The sequence below is a fragment of the Macadamia integrifolia genome, chromosome 12, assembly GCF_013358625.1.
Source record: "Macadamia integrifolia cultivar HAES 741 chromosome 12, SCU_Mint_v3, whole genome shotgun sequence".
NCBI lineage: Eukaryota > Viridiplantae > Streptophyta > Magnoliopsida > Proteales > Proteaceae > Macadamia > Macadamia integrifolia.
In genome coordinates this window covers 2,142,984-2,169,740 of record NC_056568.1, presented here as the reverse complement: position 1 = coordinate 2,169,740, position 26,757 = coordinate 2,142,984, and the positions used below count along the sequence as shown (strand labels likewise).

The following is a 26,757-nucleotide window of genomic DNA, read 5'->3' as shown; positions in this document are numbered from 1 at the left end:
TTTGACTTTGTAATAGGGTTTTGGTTACATAGAATCAAGAAAACGAACATCAATTGCTTAGAAGTTGCTCTTCATCTCATGGTTTCATCCAATCCCTAAGTTACAGGATTTAGTTAACCATGGGGATGAGGAAAGATGAAAAACAAGTAGAAGATGGACAAGACATTGTATGAAATTAAATCTAAAATTAAAAATAAAATAAAAAGAAGTACTTTACTGAATATGTACTACAAAATTCAAACGTAAGAACTTCAAACTTCAAACTTCAACTTCAACTTTAATCTTTGCTCACAACTCCAGAGAAAAGAAAAAGCTAATAAGAAAAAGCTCTCTAAAATTTTGTGCATCTTACAACTTCAAACTTCAACTTCAACTTTAATCTTAGATTACAACTCAAAAGAAAAGAAAAGCTCTCTAAAATTTTGTGCTTCTTAAGTTGTGAATTAGGTCTTTATATATAGGCTAAAGAGAGTATATTAGGAGTAGTTTAGGAATAGGAGAGATACTTGTAAGATAAGAAAGTGGAGAGTTAGAAACCAAGTAAGAAAGAGAAAGATTTTTATAAAAGAAAGAGAGAAAGGAAGAATGAAACCAAGAGGCAATAGGATTTGGAAATAGAGAGTTTTTTTTTTTTTTGGTAAAAGAAATAGAGAGTTACGTATAGGAGAGAGGAGTGGGAGAATATAGTTAATTTTTAAAAATTCTAAAATTCAACTTAAATTCCAATTTAGCTCAAAACGGTTTTTAGGTTATATCTCTCCATCCTGACCCCGGATTGACTCGAATCGAGAATTAATGATGCATCATTTTAAACTATGAAAGCAACTAGCCCAATATCTAATATGTTATAGCGAACTCATCATCTTTTAAAATTACCATTATGCCCCTACATTTGCGCAAGTCCTCTCGTGTCCAACTCTTCTTTGTTGCTCAATCTCTTGGTCAAACTTCTAAATTGAAGTGAAATTTCTCATTTTTCCTTGACTGCTTCAGTGAAACTTCTTCCCATCTTTCCCTTGATCATATGTGAATCGATCCATTGATAAATCGGTGTCTAGATTACATTGAGTCCTCCCATTTAGCATCTTTTTTGTGCATGATCCTATAACCTGCAAATGTGAAAAATTACATTATATAGTCATCTTTGTCATTGATCTAGAATCAAAATGCTCAATTAAAACCGTCATTAATGTATAAAATACAGTCTAATCAGCATTCATCAATTAAAATGACTCCATTTGAAGCTATGCATGGACGGGTCCCACCCTCACTTCTCTTTTATCTATCCGGAACAACTAAAGTTGAAGCCGTTGACAAGGAATTGACATCCAGAGATTCAATTCACTCAATTGAAAGAAAATCTCCATAAATCAGAAGAATTCATGAAGAGGTTTGCGGACTGGCATAAAACTGATCGGGAATTCAGCACAGGAGATTGGGTGTATTTGAGGCTTCAACCCTACCGCCAAACATCATTATCCTTGGGGAGGGATCACAAGCTTGCTCCCTGTTTCCATGGACCATTCAAAATCATGCAACATGTTGGGCCAGTTGCATACAAGCTAGAGTTGCCAAGTGGGTCCCGTATCCACCCTGTTTTCATGTTTCTTTTTAAAGAAGAAATTGGGAGAAAAATCGAGGTGCAGCCTTCACTTCCAACTCTCTCCCAAGATGACACTATTATGCTAGAGCCTTAGGCGATGCTCGATCGTCGTATAAGAAAGGGGCATGTAGAGGCCCTGATTCATTGGAGAGGATTATCACCAGCTGAGGCCACATGGGAACATCTCAAACAAACGGAGTTGCGTTACCCAAAATTTTCTCTCGAGGACAAAAGTGTTTTTAGGGTGGGAGAGTGATATGGAACGTGAGATGATGCCCACGTGTCCAAGTTGGGTTAGTTAAGTTAAATTAAATATTAGTAAGTGGGAGTCTAAATAATGAGTTGGAGTCATTGAGTCAAGGAGGAGTCTTAGTTATGTTACCATTGAATTGGATTTACCTATTCAACGGTGTTGTTGTTTACCTGTTCTTTAGGAGTGATTATCTTAGTTCCTAATCGTGGGTATTTAAGTGTTAATGAGAGTAAAGTAACGGAAGCAAGTTTTATCTTAATCAAAGACACTTGTCTTTATTGGAGGTTAGTTATTCCTTGAAAATAAATATTGTTACCTATTTTATCTCTTAATATCTTCTCTCTCACCTTACATAGATCTTCCTTTTCCGTGTCACTACGACCAAACAGGAAAGATAAGTGGTCGAAGATGATTCAAACCAAGGATTTCTTGGGGGATTGTATCAAAAGCATGTAAGGATGAGAAATAGATGAGAAATGGAGAATATAACAATGTAAGATGGAAAAAGTTCTTGAACTACATTTGTCTTATCCTATTAAACTTCATCGCTAGTCTTGTAAAGACTTCATATTATCGGTATGCAGTTTTACCGTGTACCCCAACCTGCATCTACAGATTTCTTCCCCATGTAGCAAGGACGCTGAAATCCTTCTCTATTCAATAAAAAGGGCAAATCAAAGTTCAAGAAAGTTCCCGGTATGTAAGAGAGAGATTCTCTTACCATTGTGTGGGATAAACTCTATGCGGTTTGTTCAATTGGTAAATAGAGTTGTAAGTAATCCAGAAACATTCAGTCTTAGTCTTATAGCAAAAAGTTTTAGATCATGCTTTGTAACTCAAACCAGTCATGCCTAATAACTCAAATCAGATTCTAATTTTCAGACCTTAAGACTGTTAGAAATAAGTATCTGATGTTGAGAATTACAAGACTTATATTACTGAGATGCATCCTGTGATTGAAGCAAGATAAACTGTTGAAGAAGATCGCCACCGATTGTTGAAGCCAATGAACCAAACATATTGAGTCGTATCAGAAATGAATACTCTCCTTAAGGTCTAAAGTGCCCCCTATAGTAGTACAATTAGAGAGTCCTGCATTGTACCACCAAGATAAAACAACTACTGATCTTTGTTTTATTGTACACAGGCTCTGATCCTTTGGGAGAGTAAGGCTAGGCTAACAGTTCAAATGAACAAAAACAAATAATAATGGAGAAAACAAAAAATCTATATGAAGTAGGGATTGTCTCTCTTTATATAGGTGAAATAGGGACACCTCTAATGTGTGTTCCCAAAAGCCATGTCTCTTCCATAAGAGATGTTTGTTGACCATTCAGACATATTTTGTAGCAATCACACCCATTGGTCACTTAGATGCCTATTAGGAAGAGACAAACCTCTCCAACAAACACTTTGATGAAATAAAATAATATTTTGAATCTTTAATCAACGGAATCAACAACTCCTCTGGAGCTTGACATGAACGGCCGCTTTCTATTAGTGTTTGTAAGATGCGGATATGATCCTTAGAATTGACTGCTATGACTCCATTCACAACGCACATTCAATGATTACTTAAGCAATAATTTAAATTATAAAAATATTTCAATACCAAATCTCAACGAGGAAACAAAACCCTCTATTCAACGGTTAGATTCTCTAATCAACATTCTATGTTGCTTATCGGGTGGTTAGTGCATGAAAGATTTCATGGTTGTACCGACCACAAAAAGGTTTACCCTGCATAATATAGCTAAAATAGTACCGATAAAGGGTGTGCACTTTGAGCACTTCAATTTGAGAATGGATCATTTGCACGTATGTTCACCGACAATATGTGAGGATCCAACACATGTCTCTTTTTAATGGTAGAAAGTGGGACAAGAGTTGAACCCATAAATGTACATCCAGCAGAGGATCTAATTACCTTCGATTCTTGCCGTATGCATCCAAAGGAAAAATCAAAACCGTATCAATGGGTGGGGAATTCCAATTCACTATTGAGTCCTATGACTTGAAGAGCTCGGTTCACACTTGGGCCGGTTTCCCTGAAACGCCTGGCCTGGCGAGTGGCTGACGTTCTCTTCCGCATTGCAGCATTACAACAAACCTCGGATATCAGCCAATGGACAGAGCGTCGGCAAGTGTCAGCGGGCCCCACATGAGACCCTCTTCAGTAAGGAGACGTTGCGACTTTATCCATATGGGTAGAATGGGCTGCGAAGAGTCATCCAGCAATGGCTGCTCTCACTTGTTCCACTTGTTCTTCTTCCACAGCCACAGCCACAGCCACAGCCTCTGCTCTATGCTGCCACAGGGCCCAGAGGAGAATGTTGAGCAGAACCCTACAGCGACTGCCCATCTCCTACAGCTATCCCCTCACCCCCACTTCTCACTTTCTCCACCACCCTTTCTCACTACGGGGTAAGTTATCCTTCTTCTTCTCCATCTGCTCTGCATTAAGTTAATGGGAAACCTGTAGACACCTCGGGTGTAGCTCCGCTGGTCTAAATGCGCTATGTGTTAGCATAGGTCTACAGCTCGAATCTCCCCATGACTGGTCTGTTACATGGGTTAGGTGTGTCTGCGCGTAACTGGAGTAGGTTCGAGGGGTCCCTCGTTAGCAAGAAAGAAGAAATAGGAACTCTGTAGAATCTATTTTGGATTTCTCCTCACAATTCTAATTGACCGCACCTGCATCAGTTTGATGATTGATAGAAATTAGAACTTGTTAAGTGGTTCAATGAATTTGGGGAAGAGATTTTCATCTAGTGGGTCATTTGAATGAATTCTATTGTGAAGATTCTTAAGTAGGGTTCACTGAATTGATTCTTGTATAGCTTCACTTGCCATCAAACATCAATACTCTTGTTTTGTTATGGAATTCGTTATTGATATAACTGTTTATTGTATCTGAGTTAAAATATATCCTTGTTTGGATTCAGATCCTATCTAGATGGAAGGGATTTGGTGGATGGTGATTGTGAGAAGTAAATACGTAAATGAGGATCACAAAAAATGTCCAGCACTAGAGTATCGTTCAATGCTTATTCGATTATCTCCTTTGATTGGCACTATATAGTTAATCCAAACCCCACCTTCCCTTTAGGTTTTACTTTCTCAAGAATAGAAAGGTGAAAGAAGTGAAAATATCTTCTATTCAGAGGAACTATAACTATAACAAAGTTGGACTTGCTTTGCGTAAGTGAATTAACAACTGCGGAATTAATTATTTCCTCACACTACTGATGTCATGTAGCTGTTTAAGAGAGTTCAGTTGCAACATTCAAAAGAAACAGCTGTTTATTTTGTAGACTATATTTAATTGTATTCTCAACTTGCATTCATTAGAATCAAGTATTCAAGTACTCCATTTGTTTTGCAGTTACAAATGATTCTAACAGGATTGAAGTGTCTCCGGATCTTACAGTTGAAAGATCTGAGGTTGACGAGCTTGTTGATGGAATGAGCTTTGGTGAGCTCTGCAATGATTTTGAGTGCATTAGTAGCCCCTCTATCGAAGCCACAGCAAGGCAATTAGCATGCGATATTCTGGAGCTACGAGAAGGCAATCGTGCTCTGGGAACATTCTCAATCTCTGTCAAGTACAAGGTACTCCCTTTCCTTTTGTTCATTCACATGACTAGATATTTCAGTTATTTTACCTGAAGATTGTAACTTGCTATGTCAAAAGAGTGACATTCTTGAAAAATTGTACTCTTTTAACTGACGATAACGACATGCATCACCAAATATACATAACCACATCCACAGAGGAAGGGGGTGTTGGGAAGGTTCTGCCCTGTTGGTGAGGAACCACAGACGTGCATTGGGAATTACACATTTAACAATAAAACAGAGGCCATAAGCACTTAACTAACACTAACATGAATACCCTTCCTCCATCTTTCAAATACAAGAAGATAATCATATATATATCTAAGGGTTTCAACCATGCGACATCTAAGGAATAGGAAATGAGCATTTAGAAAAATCTTAAATCGTAGCAGCCAACCTGGTCTACAAGTCTAATCCAACTATCAACGAATTCCTAGGAGTTTATTTTCTCTCTTTTATGGTGCAAAGAACTATCTGTTGAAGTTTGGAAGTTATGTTGAAGAATTGTGACACTGGTTGCAAGCTTATGCCTACTTGACATTGCAGCTACAGGGCCTCTGCATCTATTCTGAACTTCCCCAGTTCTTTGGCCTGGGCTATGTTAGGCTGAAAGCCTGACACTTTTCCTGCATATGTTTCAGATGCCGAGTTCCACCCAGTAGTAAAATTGCAGCTAATGTCAACAAGTACAGAACATAAAGTTCACTCACTGATTCCCTTCTCTTTTATATTTTGAATAATTCATAACCGTCATTAAAAAAAAAAAAAAAAAAAAAAAAAAAAACTAACCAACCTTAGCGATTGGGCAGAAAAACAGTATCAGCCAATCCAAAGCACTGATACTGACCAATTTCTTATATATAAAAGTAAATTTCTTGATGATTCAACAGTTGGATTAAAAACACCATCCAATATTCAGGTGCAGCAAAAAGGCCCCAAAATAGAGGTACCACAATGTATAACAGCAGCAGGAATTTCCCAGCGCTAAAAGCAGCAAACTAGGAGAGTTGTGAGAAATGTACCTTGACTAATGTACTGCCCATAAAGAGAGGATAAATAAGACCCCAAAACAGGGTTCCATAAGAGGTAAGTAAGAAAAGAGTGTCCTAGTGCACAAGGCTCCTGCTACTGCAGGGTCTGGGAGGGGAAAACGTACGCAGCCTTACCTCCTGCTTCCCAGTAGAGGCTGTTTCCAAGAGGTAAGAATAGTAGAAAATAACCCCATAACAAGGGTACCGCAAGTGCGTAGTATAACGGTCAAAAGAGGGTGCTGCAGGGGGTTAATCAGTTAGAATGTAGAGATTGGGAGAGAACAAGAAAGTAAGAGAGAACTAGAGAAGAAGGGGAGATTAGAGTAGAGGATGGAAGGAGAAGAATGGCTACTCTTCCACCTATATTGCTTCACTAATATAACATACAGAATGACATACACCTCCCTAGGGAGGCAACAGGTAAAAAGAACAAATACAATATTAGACAAAAGGTAAGTATATTACCCTTAATCACAAAGTCAACATAATCTCCACCAGCTTATTGTATCAAAACAATGACTGAAACCAGAGATAACATTACCAGAAAAACCCCCCAAAGAGATGCCGCAAGTGTGTAAGGTTCAATATAATGCCAAAAAGGTAACAAAATCCAAATTAAGAGCAGAAATCGAAACTCCGTGCACAGGAAACATCATATCAAAAGAAATTTTCATATCAGTGTGAGGAGATATATCCAACAAGAACACTTCATTTGTAGGTAAAAGCGACAAATTTTTCAAAAGACAGCAACTTATATATCACAGCAGAACAGGAAGGCACCATCAAAACAGTAGAAACCCTGGTTCTTTTTCATATTGGAATAACTAGGGTATAAATTTTCAGGGCAATAGAATGCTACCTCGCTAGTGCAGATACACGCCAGCACGCTGGCTAATGGGAGGGCACGTGGGAGCATATTCAGCGCAGGGCAGCATGGTGTTCTTGCACCCGCTGTGGTCTAGGTGCAGACACACACACACACTAGCGGGTAGCGTTCTTTCTTCCATTTTTTATTATCTTCTTCTTCTTCTTCATAGCTCTGAGACGATGTGACAAAATTAGATAAAACAACCAGAATCAATGAAGAAGAAGAAGAGATAAGAGAAAGAAAGAAAGAAAGAAAGAAAGAAAGAAAGAAGAAAAGAAGAAAATAACCGAGAGAGAGATTGACTAAGGAGAAGAAGGCTTACAGTTGGAAATCAAAATCACCTTAATGTCAGCACAATATTTATTTATTGATAAAATTGGGCAGTTAAAGCATACAATAAGGACACCACTAGCACATGACTTCTTTATAAGAAAATACTATAGACCATAAATACCTTCCAGTAGACCACATGAAGAGAATAGTTCATAGACTATAGACAATAACTTCCAACTATAAACTTTAGCAAGTGCAACAAGAAAAATGATTTACTAATTCAAAACTGAAATCAATTTTTTTTTTGGGGAGGGGGCTAACGGCGGGTATCCAGGCATTCGGCCTGACTAGTCCCGTGGGCCCATAATGGCTGCACAACCGCATGGACCGGGTCATACCAGGGTTGAATGAGAACTCAAAATTGTTTGTTACTTCTCATAGTAGCTGATAGACAATTACTTGTACTATCTTTGCTGCCTTACCTCTAATAATTGACTAACTCAAACTTGGTATTTCAAGTTCAGGATCCCGTCAGAAGTTTTACTGGTCGAGAGAAATACAAGAGACCCTTGTGGGTAACTGGTGCATTAGATAAGCCCTCTGTGGTAAGAGCTGATGTTATGTGCTTTTATTTATTTATGTTTCTGAATATGAAATAGGTTTAATATTGGAACTGTGATCCTTATGGGCTAGAGATTGCTTAACATCATGAAACTTAAAGGCCAAACCGACTTATCACTCGAGAGCTAAAGGGCTTGCTAGGTTACTAATTTTAACACTTGGCTGGAGCCATGTTTTAACTAACTGAGATGTTTGATAACAAATTACATGTTGAAATTATTTTCTGGATCAATGTTATATATATATATATATATATATAACAGAGCCACGGTGGTGGTGAATTCGGTTTTTGTTTTGCAGAATTCTTTTCTTCTGTGTAATCGTTTTACTTCTTGTTTTGTATGGGTGTATAAGCCTTTGGACTGTTGGGAGGAGTGGCAGAAGAGTGTAAGACCACGTTTGTGCCCAACTTGTTGGAAATACCCCCTCATATGACCAGATCTAGGAGGTTACCCCTAGTTTAAGAGATCTCAAACCATAAGTTGTCTATCCCACTCCATGTCGATGAGATCGGTAGGTGAGGCGAGCACAAGTACTAATGGGCTCAATTACGATGAACAAATAACTGACCTTGACAAAAGACTTCAAAATTGGTCCGTTCCAAAAATCTCACAAAGAGAAGTTTACCAAAATGATTGGCATACCCATTTTGAAACTATCAAAACTGTTGAACATACTATAAATTTCACTCCTGAAACAAAAGAAATCACCCTTTTTGAACCAAGATCCCTACAAGACCTCTACCATAAACAAAAATTCAATTATGTCCATGCTGGCCTTGTCCAGGTGACCATTAAACCTCTCCACCGCGAAGGCCTAAACACATCCTCTTGTTAGCCCTTCGTGATCAAAGATTCCTTGAGTTCAATGATTCCCTCTTACGAGCCATTGAGACTAGCCTCTGTTATGGACCTGTCCATTTCAATGTTTATCCAAACATGTCTATAGCCATAGAAGACCCAAACATCCTTCATTCCCTTAAAATTAATCTCAAAACCCACGGATACAAGATGATGCATGGGTCTGTTCCCATTTCTATCATTCACCGTATCAAATATAAAGCCATGAAAACCGTCAAACCCCGAGCCCTCAAAAGCTCTCCTAAAGGCTCGACCCTTTACCTTGAGACTGACTATATCCAAGGTCAAATTGTTTATCCAAAATTGGTCCAATGGAAAGACATCTCTTTCCCTGCTGAGTGGCTGCTGCAAACGACTGCTATTCCACCTCAAATTTCAAATACCAACATCCAATCTATTTCCCAAGACATAGATGGACTAGTTACCCTTCGGTTTAGCCGACAAATGCCCCCTTCTGTCTATCAAAGTTCTCGGAGATCGTGCTCTGATGCTTCGACCTCCTCCAATTCTTTCCTTTGGAGTCCTCTCAGAACTCCTCCAATTTCAAATCTTTCTGAATTAAATTCCGGCCAACATGTTGTTCATGGAACCTATGAGACTTCATCCTCTGTTCCTGAGTCAACCCAATCTAACCAAAATCATCCTCAATCCCCGACCCAGTCAGAAGTGGCTCCGCCCCAACGTGACCCTGGTGTCTATATGCTTCAAACTGAGGATCAATATCAAATTGACAAAAAATTACTTCGAACAGATTTTGAATCAATAAAAAACAAACAAAAACGTGATTGGTTCTTCAAAACCTTTAATTTTGAACAACAAGCCCAAATTAGAACAAATTGGTATGATTTTATGACAAATTTTCAAACAAATGTTTTCTTTTTTACCTATTTTGACATTTACGCCCAGGATAACAACATAGATTACCCCTGGCATAACCAAATCTCTACCCAAAATGCTACCCACAGATCATGGACCCTTAGCGCCGGCCTAACGACCACTACTATCCATCCCCCAGAAGAAAGCATCAAATATACCTTCAAAAATAAAAATTTAATTGCTTCCCCATTCAAAGTAGCTGAACAAGATGACCCAAATAGAAAACAAATTGAACAACTAAATTTTACAAATTTAAGTCTTCAAACTATAGGTGATCAACTTTCCTGAGTTGAGTGCCTTGTCCAACCAAAACCTTTGGCCTCTTCATCCTTAGTTGAGGCCACTATTCCTCCTAGTACCCCCCTTTTCAAACCATACAACATTCCACAAACACAACAACGAGAACTAAACAAATCATTTTTACTTGATCAAATTAATCATCGTCTCACAACTCTAGAAGCTCCTGACACACTAATGCCAAATCAATCAACTGTTGAGTCTGCTAACCGTCGGGTGGCCACTCTTTCAAAATATTCTTCGAGTTACTCATCTAGCTCTGACTCGGAGATCCCCCAAGTTAACCAATTTGGCCAAAGCTCAACCTAACATTCGGCTTTTCCTGACCTTCAAATTGAAGCTAGAGGAACTGCTCCTCAAGCATCGTACCAAAGTGGAATCATCTATGAATGGAACATAGATGGTTTGCTGAACATAATCTCATGAACAAATTGCAAGAAATGACCATGGTTAGCAACGCACATTGCATCAAGAATACGACTGATAGTGCTGTAGCTACCTTGCTTATTTCTGGCTTTACCGGCCAGCTAAAAGGTTGGTGGGATTATGTCCTGACTGACGTCCAAAAAACTAAAATTTTAATGGCAGTCCAAACTACCCCTGAGGGTACTCCCGTCCTTGATGTTGAAGGAATGCCTATAGAGGATGCTGTTAATACCCTTATTTTCAGCATAGCAAATTACTTTTTAGGTAATCCTTCTCATCTCAAAGATCGAACAGCCGAACAATTATCAAACCTTAGGTGTAAAAAATTACACGACTTCAAATGGTACAAAGATACCTTCCTGACCAAAGTTTTAACCAGACCCGACGCAAACCTTCCCTGTTGGAAAAAAAAAATTCTTACAGGTCTCCCAACTTTATTTTATGAGAAAATCAAACGTCTTCGTAAAGAAAATGATGGGATTATCCCTTATGATCAAATGACTTACGGCCAAATTATTAATCTAATACATGAAGAAGGCTTAGCCCTCTGTACTGATATTAGGTTAAGAAAATAGATTAATAAAGAAAATAAATTTTACAAGAAAGAATTAGGAGGATTTTGTAAACAATTTGGCTTTGCCCCTCTTAAACCTCGAACAAAACATAAACACAAATCCTCTCGTAAATTCTACAAAGACTTTTACAAATCTAAAAGACATGCCTCACGTAAACCATTTACTACTCCTGAGTTTTACCAAAAGTCCCCTTCTAAATCATAACATACTAGGTATAAGAAGCCTTTCAAGACACCTAAAAATTCCAAACCAGACCAAACTTCCCAAGGTTGTTTTAGATGTGGCAAACCTGGCCATATCGCCAAATATTGTCATGTTTCAAAAAGAATTAATTCTTTGCAAATTTTTGAACAAGACAAATCTCAAATTCTTGCTCTTCTTCAAGAAACCTCTTCTTCATCCTCTAATGAACATGGATACAAACTAAATCAAGTCCATGGTTCTGAGCATTCCGTTTCCAGCTCTACTGATAATGACAACTTCCAAGCCTGTGCTTGTGACTCTTGCATTATTGGTTTAAGTTGTGAAGATTGTGCTCCTAAATCTATTCGTATATTACGAGCATCTTCCCAAACAAATATTTTTAAATATATAGATAATTTAGCTGATCCAGAACAAAAAAGAGCTTGCTTAGAACAACTCAAGCAAAATGTTGCTTCTCAAAACACTCCCCAACTTTATAACCTACAAAAAATAATGCAAAAGTTTGACAAATTCCAAACTCTTTCAACCCCTGACCGCTCTGCAAGGATCAAAATTCTTGAAACTACTACTGCAACATTGCAGTATGAAATTAAAACTATCAAACAAAAACTCTCTCCTATCTCGTCACAAAATCAACAGAATCCTTTAACAAACAATGAATCTGACTCAAACGAACCATTCGTAAATCCATTCTCAAACCCCGAGTCAAATACTGGATTTGTTAATACCATTTCCTCTCAAAATTGGTATATCCACATAACTCTTGTGATCATTGCCTCTTTCAAATTATCTACCATAGCCCTTGTTGATTCAGGTGCCTAACTGAACTGTATCAATGAAGGTGTCATTCCGACCAAGTATTATGAACGCACAACCCAACGACTGGCTACCGCCAATGGGTCTGGATTGAATATCCAATACAAACTATCGAATACCCATGTTTGCAAAAATGGTCTTTGCCTCCCCCAAACCTTTCTTCTAGCCAAAGACCTTGATCAAACTATTATCCTCGGTTAACCCTTTCTTGAAAAACTCAAACCTTTTAAAATTACTCAAGACAATATAACTACCAAGTTTCATAGTCAAAAAGTCATTTTTCCCTTCCTACAAGCTCAAACGTCTATCAATCAAAGTACCAATAAAACTAAGCAACTAAATTTTCTTAAAACTGAGCTTCTCCATCTAAGAATTATAGAGCAAATTAACCATCCCAAAACTATCCAACAGATTAACCAACTTCGTTCCAAATTTGAGCATGACCTTTGCTCTGATGTTCCTGATGCCTTTTGGCATCGAAAGAAACATATGGTTTCCCTCCCATATGCCAAAGATTTCTCTGACCTTCAAATCCCCACCAAGGCATGGCCTGCTCAAATGAATCAAACCCTTCTTGAAACTTGTAAACAAGAAATTAACGATCTTCTTGCTAAAAAACTTATTAGGCCTAGCACCTCTCCCTGGAGCTGTTTGGCCTTCTATGTTAACAAAGCCTCTGAGATTAAAAGAGGAACCCCAAGACTAGTCGTTAATTACAAACCCCTTAACGACGCCCTCCAATGGGTTCGTTATCCAATTCCCAATCAAAAAGATCTTTTACAAAGAATTTATCAAACAAAAATATTTTCAAAATTTGATATGAAATCTGGGTTCTGGCAGATCCAGCTTCAAGAAAATTACCGTTACAAAACTGCCTTCACAACCCCCTTTGGCCTCTATGAATAGAATGTCATGCCATTCGGCTTAAAAAATGCTCCCAGTGAATTCTAAAAAATTATGAATGATATCTTTAATTCTTACGGAAAATTTACAATTATCTATATTGATGATGTTCTAGTTTTTTCGGATTCAATTGAGCAGCATTTCAAACACCTTCGAACTTTTTACCAAATTATAAAATCAAACGGCCTCGTCCTTTCAAAAAGAAAAATGGAATTCTTCCTCACCAATGTCCGCTTTCTCGGACATTTGATCGAAAAGGGTACCTTAACCCCTATCGATCGAGCTATATCTTTTGGTGATAAATTTCCGGACCAAATATTAGACAAAACCCAATGACAAAGGTTTCTAGGAAGTTTAAATTACGTTCGAGACTTCCTTCCCCAAATTAGTAAAATTGCTAAGCCATTATATCTCAGGCTCAGAAAGAATCCGGCACCTTGGTCTTCTACCCAGACTAATGCTGTTTAAACAATCAAAAAATTGGTTAAAGAAATTCCTTGCCTTTTTATCCCTAATTCTGAGGCACTCAAAATTGTCGAAACTGACGCCTCTGATGTTGGATATGGCGGAATTCTCAAACAAAAACTCCCAAATACTAATAAAGAACAGCTTGTTTAGTTTACTTCTGGTACCTAGAACCCATCTCAAAAGAATTACAGCACCATTAAAAAGGAAGTTTTAGCCATAGTTCTCTGTATCCAAAAATTTCAAAATGTATTATTAAACAAACCATTTTTAGTTCGTGTTGATTGCAGCGCTGCTAAATTTGTTTTATAAAATGATGTCTCAAATTTAGCTTCAAAACAAATTTTTGCCCGATGGCAAGCTTTACTCTCAATTTTTGAATTTCAAATTGAATATATTAAAGGAGAATCCAATTCTGTCCCTGACTTCCTTATTCGTGAAATCCTACAGGGCCAGACTCCTCAAATTAACCTTCTCAAGATGGCTCCCCCTAAGGAGTCTACCTCTTTAAACTCTCTAGTCTGCTCCAAATCCAGTTACGGCACCACTGCCGCTCCCTCAAACCAAATTGTTACACGTAGCCAACCCCAATTGGCCTCCTCAAACCGTCCTTATTCTCATGCCGTGGTCCTTTCCTCAGCCCCTGACCCCCTTCAAACCACAAACAAAGCTAGCTCTAGCCTCCAAACGACCCAGGCCAAACCTCTCCAAACAGCCCAAGGATCCAAAGTCAAAAGCCAATACTATGAAAAACCTCTCAAAGAAGATCTCTTCACTATTGAAGACGTTCTTAAAAATTATATTGACTCTCCTTCAAACATGGCCCAACGAATCTTCTTTCACAAATGGCACTATTATTCCCCTACTGCAGCAAAAACACAAGAATACTATGAATACATTCTTGTCGACACTGACTCTGTTAGGCTCAAACTCAACTTTGATAAAAATGACCTGTCCCTGGTTACACATACAACTGTAACCATTTGCAAAATCCTTAGCCTCAAAGATTGGAACAATCATCCCCTCACCAGCAAAAACTTTTCCAATACCTATACCCCTTCCGGGTATCATTACTATGACTATCAGGAGGCATGGTACAAAGCATTCTCATTCCAAAACAAGAACAACAGGCATTCCTGGTTCTTTTGTTTTGATTACAAATTCAATAATCATAAAAGACCCCTCTGGTTTCCTCGTTGGTGGGATCAATATGGCCCTATGGTCGATATCCTTCCACAACAAGTACAAGCATCCTTCCAAATATTCTGCAAACATACCCAACAACAACCGCACCAGTCTGATCTCCTTCGGTTCTTCCTCCATTGCCGCTTGGCATGGATCCTTTTTTGGGACTATGAGATCAATGACTTCCAAACCCAGGACTGGATCGCCCCCGTCCTCTTACGTGTTTACCACGTCAAATGGTGGGACAATTGTGATGTCTCCAGGTGCGAAAAGTCGACTATCATTCAAAGCCTTATGGGTCTCAAACCGATTTCGGTTCTTTCGGCCTCATCCAAATCAAGTATCAAAAGCGAAAAAGAAGCCCTTCTGGCACGTCTCGCCGAACTTGGCTCCGACTTAGAAGATGATTCCAACGATGGTTCCTATAGCCTAAGCTCCATCAAATGATCTATGTTGGCTCATTGCCATCATGAACAAATGGCCCAAAACCCCTCTGATGATGATCCAGATGTTGAGCCTTCTAGTTCCAAGGCGTCGTCTTCAAGCAAATTCAAAACAGTGACCTCTCGTAAATCACGCCGGGCCACCTTAAAGTCAAAATCTTCGACCAATCGTTGATTTGGTCCTTAAACGTCTGCCAAGACGGTATTAAATTGGCCGACTGGTGATGTCGCTAACTCACCTAGTCAAATAACCACGGATTACCTTTATGAGGAAAGGTGGTACTGTTACTGTCCCAGGTTAAAGGACAGTCAGGCCAATACTAGGCTCAGTTAAATATGGTATACCCCTCTTGATCAGACCAATGCGGAAAACAGTGTCTCTGACACGTGGAATGCCATGGTGCGATCGTTGAAGATTCCAAATCAAAGATCAAGATCAACTCCAACTTTCGGTGCCAACAGTGCTTTCAAATAGTACCAAATGAAAATTCAAGTGCACAGTAGAAAAATTTCACTGTAATTTTGTACAGTGACAAATGAAACCCAAATGTGTCACAAATTCAAATGAAATGTAAATGTGCTCTCTTGATCTATAAAATAGACACTTCCCCTCCTCACCAATCACTTGTAATTCTACTCCCAAATTTCTAGAATTAGAGAGAGCTCCCCAAAGGAAGATCACCCCTCTCAAGTTCTTCAAGGCTTTCAAGATCAAAGCTCCGCCTGACTTCTCTAAGGCTTCGCCAGTCTTCAACAAACTCCAACTAAAGCTCCAATCGTCCCCTACAAGTCTGTTCGCCCTCAAAGGTTAGCATCAATAGCCCTCAAAGGTCCATCAAAGACCAACCACCCTGCTTCTTCTCAAATCCTCAAACCCAAGCCTGTAACCCAAAGACCTCCAAATAATATCAAAGTTTATTTTCAAATTTATTTTTGCATCATTATTTTCTTGCATCTACATCTTGCATAGCTTGCTTCTAGTTCTATCTTCAGATCAAAGCCTACAGTAGTGCCTCTTGATTCTGAAATATAGATCTGGTTAAGCAACTTTTTTTTGAGTTCTTGGTCTTGCTTTATTTGTTTACTTTAATTTTGCACAAATTAGTTCTAGGTACAGTATCACACCCATCCTAGTTCTCGTTTCCTTGCCAGATCGGAGTACGGTATTGCACCTATCTCGTTCTTCTCACCATACAGAACCAGGAGAACCCTATTTCACTGGATTTTGGTGTAGATCGATCCTGTTATATATATATTTCAATAAAAGTGTCAACCAATCTGTATGTACCTGATAATTTCAGCATGTGCATTTGATGTGAAAATGCATGTTGGCATTTTACCTATTCAATCTGATATTAGTGCTCAAATATAGAATTAGATTCCCGGTACTAAAAACTAGTATTGATCTCCTAAGTGGCAGAGAGAGAGAAAGAGAGAGAGAGAGAGAGAGAGAAATGAGACTGGAAATTGATTTAGTTTCCAAGACTTTCATTTGGCCTTCTTTATTTGGTGTCCATCCCAAATTCTTCTCTGGTACAGTCAGATCTGGTTGGAAGCAGGGTTAAACAAGCTTAAATTTGAGAAATTTGGCCTCTCAATGCTTTCTTCACCTCATTTAAATTTCAAATTCAAAGTCTTCGGCATTGGCTGAATTTTGTCTGCATAAACTGCGATTTTCTACCGAAAACCTTAACATATGTTATTGGGTTTTGGGACATGTGCATTCCAGCCCCATATGGAGACGAGTGCCAATAAGTTAGCACGCACTTTTGTTTAGTGGGTTTTGTAGTAATACAAAGAGTCACTTGGAAAAAGTGAAGTAGACTCTTCAAAGATGTTGCAATATTAAAACCTTGTAGCCAAAACTAGAAACCAGAAAAGAGAAAAAGAAGAGAAGAGAAGAAGAAGAGAAGAGCAGAGAAGAGAAGAAAGAAGAGATCGATAGCAGTCCCAAAGTGAGAGCAGCCTGCGATCAGTCCAGAATAGGTCTGATCGTAGGTCATTATGATATATATATATATATCATAAAAAGAATATCCCCAATTACAATACAGCCCCTCACATAAGGAGGCAACCCTAAAACCACAAAGATGAACCTGATAGGACCAAAATGCCCCTATCGGCCTCAAGGATTAGTGCGCGTCAGTCTCAACACTCCCCCTCAAGCTGGAGCATACACATCACCCATGCTCAGCTTGGTACAACCATTGCGAAAACTAGGGGCAAACAATAGCTAACTGATCCAATGAAGGAACAAACAGAGTCTCAATCAGCTTCTTCAAAACAGCATCACGAACAAAATGGCAATCCACTTCTATGTGTTTGGTCCTCTCATGGAAGACCGGATTACTAGCAATGTAAACCGCAGCTTGGTTGTAACAATACATTTTCATTGGCTTGGTGATTGGAAATCCCAGCTCCAAGAGTAACGACCGTAGCCACATCAACTCAACAGTGGTATGAGCCATAGCTCTGTACTCTGCTTCTGCACTGGACCGGGCAATAGTAGTCTGCTTCTTACTGTGCCATGTAATAAGATTACCTCCAACAAATGTGCAGTATCCAGTAGTAGATCTCCGATCACTAACAGAGCCAGCCCAATCAGCATCAGAATATCCCACTAGTTCCATATGCCGATTAGGACGATCAATCAACCCTTTTCCCAGGGCACCTTTTAGATAACGAAGAACACGAACAGCAACATCCCAATATGCTTTATGAGGAGATTGCATGAACTGACTAACAACTCCAACGGCATAAGAAATGTCAGGATGAGTCATAGTGAGGTAAATCAACTTGCCAATCAAGCTCCTATACTGATGCACATCCTGGAGGAGTTCACCATCATCCACACCAAACTTTTGGTGAGGGTCCATAGGAATATCAACAGGTCTGGATGCAAGCATCTCAGTATCAGATAGAAGATCCACCACATACTTCCTTTGAGACAGACTGATCCCTTTCTTGCAGCGGATTACCTCAATCCCAAGGAAATAATGAAGTTGGCCTAGATCCTTTGTTTGAAAATGGTGTTAGAGATGATCTTTTACTTCAGAAATTCCTGCCTCATCATTACCGGTCAGAATAATGTCATCAACATATACTACCAAAACAACCAGCTTATCACCTCTGCGACGAACAAACACAGAATGATCAGAATAACACTGAGAAAAACCACAACTAACTATGGTAGCACTGAACTTGTCAAACCATGCCCGAGGAGACTGTTTAAGCCCATAGATAGCCTTGTGTCAGCGATACACATGACTTGTACTCTCCCCCTGAGCAACACACCCAGGAGGTTGCTCCATATATACCTCTTCCTGTAGATCACCATACAAGAAGGCATTCTTGATGTCTAACTGAAACAAAGGCTAATCAAAGTTGACAGCAAGAGAAATAAAAAGATGAACAGAATTCAATCTAGCAACTAGGGAGAAGGTCTCAAAGTAATCAACACTATAGGTCTGAGTATACTCCTTAGCAACCAGACGGGCCTTCAACCGCTCAATAGAGCCATCAGAATGATACTTAACAGTGTACACCCAGCGACACTTCACCAGATCCTTACTAGGAGGTAAATCTACCAGACTCCAAGTACCCCGACTCAAGAGAGCATCTATTTCTACATCCATGGCAGCCTTCCATCCAGAGATACATAGGGCCTCATTATGCATACGGGGAATAGGGTTAGTGGAAAGAGATAGGGCAAGACCATGTATAGGAGAGGAAAGATGAGATAAAGACAAAGTTATCAAGAGGGTACACAACCATAGATTTTTGAGTGCAAGAACGTGTACCTTTCCTGTGTGCAATTAGTAAGTCATCAGACAGAGGAGGAAGAGGAGCTTCACCAGAGGAATGTGGTAGTGGAAGGAGGGAAGCATCTGAAGTAATTACCTCGCCACTTGGCTGTCCAAGCTTCTTCCTGCGCTGATAAACCTATAGAGGAGGGGAGTCATTGGCACTAGGAGCATCATGGAAGGGTATAGGTGAGGGTATGGGTGGAGGAGATGGAGCAGACCACTCTACACTAGACAAGGGCACAGGAGGAGGGTAGAATGATGTACCTTCAAAGAAGGTCACGTTGGCACTGACAAAGTTCCTGTGAGTAGTAGGGTCATAACACTTATACCCTTTCTGAGTACGAGAATAACCCAAAAAAATACATTTAGTAGATCTAGGAGACAACTTATCAACTTGCATATGCAAATTATGAACAAAACACACACCCAAAAACCCGAGGAGGAACAGGAAAACTAGGTAAATTAGGATACATAACAGAGAAGGGAAATTTATCGAATAAAACAGATAATGGCATGCGGTTAATCAAATGACATGCAGTTAAGACTCCATCACACCAAAAATGCTTAGGAACATGCATATGCAACATCATAGCTCGGGGAACCTCAAGGAAGTGCCGATTCTTGTGCTTTGCTACTTCATTTTGCTGTGGAGTATAGGCACAACTAGTTTGGTGGATCATCCCATAAGTATCACAAAAATCAGAAATATTAGTTGAGCATATTCTAAAGCATTATCAGAACGAAAGATTTTAATAGGAATGCCAAACTAAGTCTTTATTTCATTATGGAATTTTTTGAATACATGTAAATATTCAAACCTGTCCTTTAACATGTAAAGCCATGTAAGGCGAGAATGATCATCCACAAATGTTACAAAATACCGAAACCCAAATCTATTACTGACTCTGCAAGGACCCCATACATTAGAGTGGAGTAAAGAAAATAAAGATGGATTACAAGACACAGAGCGAGATGGGAATGGCACATGGTGATGTTTCCCCAACTCACAAGCCTCACACTCTAACCTAGGAGCGGATTCAAAACTAGGAAATAAAAGTTGTAACCTAGAAAGCGACAAATGACCTAAACGACAATGCCATTGGAAGGGAGTAACGTCCCCAATAGCCTTAGCAGCAGCAGAAGAGGTAGGACAGCCGTTGTTGAGGTAATATAATCCATTCTTTTCACGCCCTCCACCAATCGTCTTCCTCATGTAAAGGTCCAAAGACACAGTAAGAAGGAAAGAATGCTACTGAACAATTTAACGAATTAGTTAATTGACTCACCGAGAGAAGACTTAATGGAAATTGAGGAACATGTAAGACAGAGGATAGGTTTATGGATGGGGTAGGTGAAATAGAACCATGACCTATAACCGGTGTTGAAGCACCATTAGCAAGGATCACAGAATTCGAACTGGAACTAGTAGAAAAGTTCTTAAAAAGTGATGACTTGCCGGTCATATGGGCAGAAGCACCTGAATCAATGATCCAGGGGGTAGATGTAGTAGTAAGAAGGGCTAAGGTACCTGTGTGGGCTAGGGTAGCAGCAGATGTAGACGCACCATTGGATGTATTAGAGGATGCCTCAAGAGTGTGCAAGCGCCAGAGCAACTGATTGATGTCATCGTGCAGACTAGTAGAGGAATCTTCTGAAGAAGGTGTAGGCTTAGTAGCAACCGGAGACACTGTGTCAGTTCCATCATCCGACACTACATGATTGGCCAATTGGGTTGCCCATTCTGGCTTGTCATGCTTTGCCCGGCAAGTCTCAATCGTATGGCTAGGCTTCCCACAGTATGTGCACTGCCGAGCAGCATGATCAGATGGCTGTCCAGTAGGACCTCGACTAGCAGAGCCACGTCCTCCCCCACAACGGCTACCACGGCCACAGTTAGTAACAAAAGCAGAGTTGTCTTTGGAAGACTGATCAGGTTTGGTGGAGGAGGTGATGCGCTGCAATCAAGAATAAGCATCATTCAAAGTAGGAACCGTGTCACCCGCAAGTAAGTGACCCTTCACTGCCTTCAGATCATTATTCAGACCAGCTAAGAACTTGGAGACAAAATTCATTACGCTGAGCCTTCAGCTTGTCAATATCAGTCAAGGGCTGGAAAACATTGAGTTCTTCCACCATTCCCCTGAATGTACTGTAATACTCTGAAAGAGATTTGTCAGACTGGCGAAACTGAAATGACTTTTCATAGATATCATAAATTCTTGTCATGTTCTTTTCCTGAGAGTATGTTTCTTGCAAATCATCCCATACTCCTTTTGCAGTAGAATGAAACATGACATTGGCAGCCACATCAGGTTCCATACTTTTCCATAACTAAATTAAAATAAGAGCATTCTCCTTCAGCCAGTCATCATAACCAGTATCTGAAGATAAAGGTGTATCAGAAGTGATATGCTTGAGTTTTCCCTTGGCCAGCAGGTACACCTTCACTGATTGAGCCCAAAAGAGGTAGTTGGAGTTACCCTTGAGCTTGACGGAGGTAATCTGGATATTAATGTTGTCCGAGTTAGAAGAGGCACTAGTAGGGGTAGTAGTAGTAGGAGTAGTCATGTCTTTGGTCTCAGCCTGAAGATCTTCAGATCTGAAAACCAGCAGCCAGCGCAGTACTAACACAGCACAAAACCGATTTTTTTTTTTTTTTTTTTTTTTAAAGGAATGACGCTGCTGTTTGGGGTCGATTCTTCCTGAGAATGAGCACAAGTAACTTCAAAACACTAGCAGCATAGGGAGGCAAAACAGCGGACAGCAGCAACTTCATTATCAACAGCAAATAAGCCCACAAACAGGGGCAGCAGCAGTACGCACTGCAGAAACAGGGGCAGCACCCATAAAAACAGGGAGGGAGAAGTCTCGACCTCAACCAGTACACATCCAAGGCAAGTAGTAATAGTGAAGAGACCTAGTTGTATTTATATCATGATAACTAGGTCAAAACCAGGTAGTAGATGCAGCAAAAAGGTGGCTGCACACCAGAGAGGAATACGCTAGGTCGAAATCAGCAGCGATGGTTTTTGCTTAGCCAATCGATTTGATTTAGATCTGCTCTGATACCATGTTTCAATATTAAAACCTTGTAACCAAAACCAGAAACCAGAAACCAGAAACCAGAAAAGAGAAAAAGAAGAGAAGAGAAGAAAGAAGAGATCGATAGCAGTCCCAAAGTGAGAGCAGCCTGCGATCAGTCCAGAATAGGTCTGATCGTAGGTCATTATGATATATATAGCATAAAAAGAATATCCCCAAATACAATACAGCCCCTCACATAAGGAGGCAACCCTAAAACCACAAAGATGAACCCGATAGGACCAAAATGCCCCTATCGGGCTCAAGGATTAGCGCTAATCCCTTATTGGGATTAGCGTCAGTCTCAACAAAAGATAAGAAGAAGAGACAGGTTTTGGGGAGAGGAAGAGACAAGCGTGTTAGAGAATACAAAGATTTTGAAGCTCTTGGAGGAGAATACAAAGTAAGATTTTGAATTTCTGCAAGAGGTTCTACCTCACATTTGGGCCATTCTTGAGGACGTTTTGTGCTATCTCTCACACTCTTAATCAAGTTGGTAACCAAAACTAGTGCTTGTGTTTTCGGTTGGTTCTCTATGCTATTTGGGAGATATATTTAGGGCTTCAAGAGGTCAAGTTGTGTCATCTTATTGATGCTTGTGAGGTAGCCTTGTATCTCTTCAAAAAGTTATTGTTCTTTTCTCATTCTTTTTGTAAATCTCAAGTTTTAGGCATAATTGAGAAGCGATACATTGCAATCCTCTTTTGGTTTTAGTATATTCCTCTCGGAATTGCCCTGTGGTTTTAACCCCTCACATTGAAGGGTTTTGCACGTTAAAACTGGTGTTGTGTTGGTATGTATTTGCTTGTTTTCATTTTTATTGCTTCTAGTGTTGCATAGACATTTGTGAGCGGTACATGATTTCGTGAGCTGTTGTATCCTTGACTCACATAGGTGGGAATGTTTCGATCCTTTTCCCAACAAGTTGTATCAGAGCTTGGTTGTTTGATTTTGTGTGTGGATTAAATATGGATGCAAATATCTCTTCAAGGACGATTAGTTTGAATAGAGGTAATTGGTTGATTTAGGAAGCCAAGATAGAAGACCTTCTCTATTCAAGAGACTTTATTTTCCAATTCCGTATTGTGCATTTTGAATACTTTTCTGCCTTTATCCATTTAAACTTAAGAGCTAGAGTTATTTGATTGGTAATTTGAATTATTTAATACAGAACAACCTTGCACCACCAAGATCTTGATTCAGAAGCAGGTCTGTAGTTTTATTACATTTTGCTAACTAATTTCATTTTTTTCTTGGTACTTTTTTTTTTGTCCGTTAATGACTTGAGACTTACAGCAATCATTTCAATTAGTTACAATTCTCATATTGCTAATGCAATGTTTTTATTTATTTTTTAACAGACTGTACAAGAAATGGTAATGTTGTCAACGAGTGTGCTAAGTATCAAGTGGACAATCAAAGGGAAGCCCAAGTTTTTTCCTGCTAGTATATGTGGAGACTTGATAGTCAGGGTGACTTCTCAGTTTACTCTAAACCAGATAAGTGGTCAAGTGATTGAGCATGAGGAGTTCTGGGATTTGTCTTCGTCATCTGCCTTTGCTCAGGCATTTTTCTGGATGTCTCGTCGACTTTTTGCTGCAACTGAAGTTGGAAAAGATACAGCTGAGGTTGTTAAGGAGTTGACAAAGCGTCTCTCGACAGAAAAAGAGAACTTAGAGATATATCCAGATCCTTCTGGTGATCCAACAAAGGTAAGTTCTAATTAAATTTGTTGCTTATCACGTCTTTTTGGCATATTAATGCAACGGTTCTGTTCTCAGTTCTTTTCCTTTTCAGAAGTTGAACGTGCCATTAAATTTTTGCATTAGATATGGAATATCTCTAGTTTTGATAGTCAAAGCCCATGTTTCTCGGTTAAATGTATTTATAGCTGAATCCTTCATCAAGCATATGTTCGCTAACAAAATCTTAAAAATTCAGATACATTAAAAGAAAAAAAAAAAAAAAAAAAAAAAAAAAAACACAAAACTGCTCCTGTTCTTTTAGTCTTAGTCAAGTAAATTGGGTATGAATTATCAAACTATTCAAGCATTATCTTTACTTTGACTAGATTTGGAGCACACTTTTGAGTATTCATGTGCTTTTGTGTGTGTGTGTGTGGATAGAACTTCATGTATGTTAACATCCATAGATCAGAAATTTTTGGAAATTCCTAAAATTGCAAGGTATTTTTTTTTATTATATCCCTTCTTTGCAAAGACAACCCCTTCCTTTTTTGGTCCCAAATTTGTGTCCATAAAAAGATTAACTTATATAACAACAACAACAAATATAACCTTATCCCAATTAAATGGGGTCGGCTGCATGGATCCAATATGGAAAATGAAAAATAAAGAAGCAGCGAAAGAAGTAAAAGGGAGATAAGAGAAGAAAATATAGCAATAGTCAAAGACGCATCACAGGAACATCCCCTACATGGGGTCAGCTCCTCGGGTCCTTATCCTCCACAACACTCTGTCCATGGTCATACTAGAATCAAGCCCCACCATATGCATATCTTTTCTCACCACTTTGTCAATAGTTATTTTAGGCCTACTCCTATCTCTTCTGGTTCCTTCCAAATGAATTTGATCACTCTTCCTTATTGGGGCATCTATAGGTCTCCGTTGCACATGGTTGTACCACCTTAACCTACTCTCGTGGAGCTTGTCCTGGATTGGTGCAACCCTCAACTCCTTTTTAATACAACCATTTCTTACTCTATTTCTCCACGTCTTGCCACACAACCCTCTCAACATCCTCATCTTCGCTACACTTAGTTTACTCAAATCACTCTTCTTAACTAGCCAACACTCCACTCCATATGTCATAGCTGGTCGTATAACTGTCCTGTAGAATTTTCCTTGAGTTTATTAAGTATTCTTTTGTCACATAGCACTCCTGACACATTTAAGTCAGTTGTTATTAGGATTTTACCTTTGGACCATACATGTGTATCGGGATCAGTCAAGGCTGATACTGTTCCGATCCGGCCGATACTGACTGATCATATCCAAGTTTTAGAACCATGTTGAGGAGAGGTGTGGGAATGAGGGTGGTTTCCTGTTCAGAAAGATTAGGGTTTAGAAGCAGAAAATGCAAAAGTAGAACTAGGATTTAGAAAATAAAATCAAGTTAGAGCTTACCAGAAAGGAAAAAAAGATGATGAGCAAGCAACAAGAAAAGAATAGAGTAAAAACAGATAAAGGAAATGCAGTTAGACATTCTGAAGTGGAAGAAAGTTCTGTGGGGGCATGAGGCCCCCGCAACAACGTGCCAGCCAATAAGAGCTCGCACGAGCATCGGCCAGGAGGGACATGGTGGTCATTTTGCACCCCCGTGTTTGGGCACATGGGCCACACGGCACCACAGAGAACACTCACCCCCTTCTGAAATATAGAGTTTTATTACATTTTTCTAACCGTGTGGAACACATAAAAGGATTCTAAACATACAGGAGTTGTTTTGTTTATGATATATCTCTGAATATATCTTGAACCGGTGCATAATCTGTTTGTTGTTTGATTCAGTTCTTCCAAAGGGATGACAGCTTCCGAAGGGATGCATATCAGATTGCACTTTTCCTGGCCGTTCTCTATTTTGTTGTACAGTTCTTGAGAACAACCTTGTGAAACCAAGCCTGCCCATGTCTTCATCTGTAACTACTATAATAGCTGTTGGTTTTGTATGATGCAGTATCCGTAAATATTGTAATTATTTTAATATTGAAATTACAGTTTTCAGTCTGCTTACTTAACCAAGTATATAGTTCATTTATAAATGTATTTATCCCTTTTTTATTTTGTCTTGAACTAATGGATGAGTTCTTGTATATTTTTGTATTTATCACCTTTTATATTGAAATTGCAGGCTCCAAGTTCTGCCTCTTGATATATTTAGCTCTCCTGGCCATACGTTTGAGCAGAAAGGAGTCCAGAAAAAAATGTATAGAAAGGATGGATCAATGTTATAAATTTCTCATTTGCATGATTTTTGGATCACATCATGTGAGGGAAATGATTTTCTGGATGGGCTTCCGTATTCTTTCACTGAATAAAACTAACTCTATAAGACATGTAGATTTACTGGAGTGGTCAAGTCAAACTGTGCATCAAGGTTGTTGTGAATTGCTACCACCCTCAAGAATTGTCCAACCAAATTGTTAGCTTTCTTGCGAAGATATGTCAATGTTAAAGCTTTCCTCTTAAAACCAATTGGCTTGAAGTGGGGTGGCCTCTAGTGGCTCTTATACAAGATAGTTGAGTTAATTATAGTCGATGTGGGACTATCTCAATACTCCCCCTTACATGTAAGCCTCTTATGGCTCTGTTTTCGTGGGTCGAATAAGGAGCCTATCATCGGGGGAGGCCCAACGTATTTGTTCTAATACCATGGTAAAGTTTCCATCTTAAAATCAATTGGCTTGAAGTGGGGTGGCTTGAAGTGTGGGATTATCTCAATAGTCAATAATGATCGTGAAGCAATTGGTTGGGTCTCATGTCTTGTAATTATTTAAACCTTTTGAATTTACAATGAATCATGCTTTTTTTTTT

At 39.2% G+C, this 26,757-nt stretch overlaps 1 protein-coding gene across 1 annotated transcript; it reads left to right on the top strand.

Annotated features, from left to right (window-relative positions):
• Positions 1-4,050: 4,050 nt before the first annotated feature.
• LOC122058260 lies at positions 4,051-26,757 on the top strand. The gene is made up of 5 exons (XM_042620868.1): positions 4,051-4,280; positions 5,242-5,468; positions 8,171-8,251; positions 23,566-23,916; positions 26,075-26,757. The coding sequence occupies exons 1-5, from the start codon at positions 4,094-4,096 to the stop codon at positions 26,093-26,095; spliced, it is 867 nt and encodes a 288-aa protein (XP_042476802.1). The 5' UTR covers positions 4,051-4,093; the 3' UTR covers positions 26,096-26,757.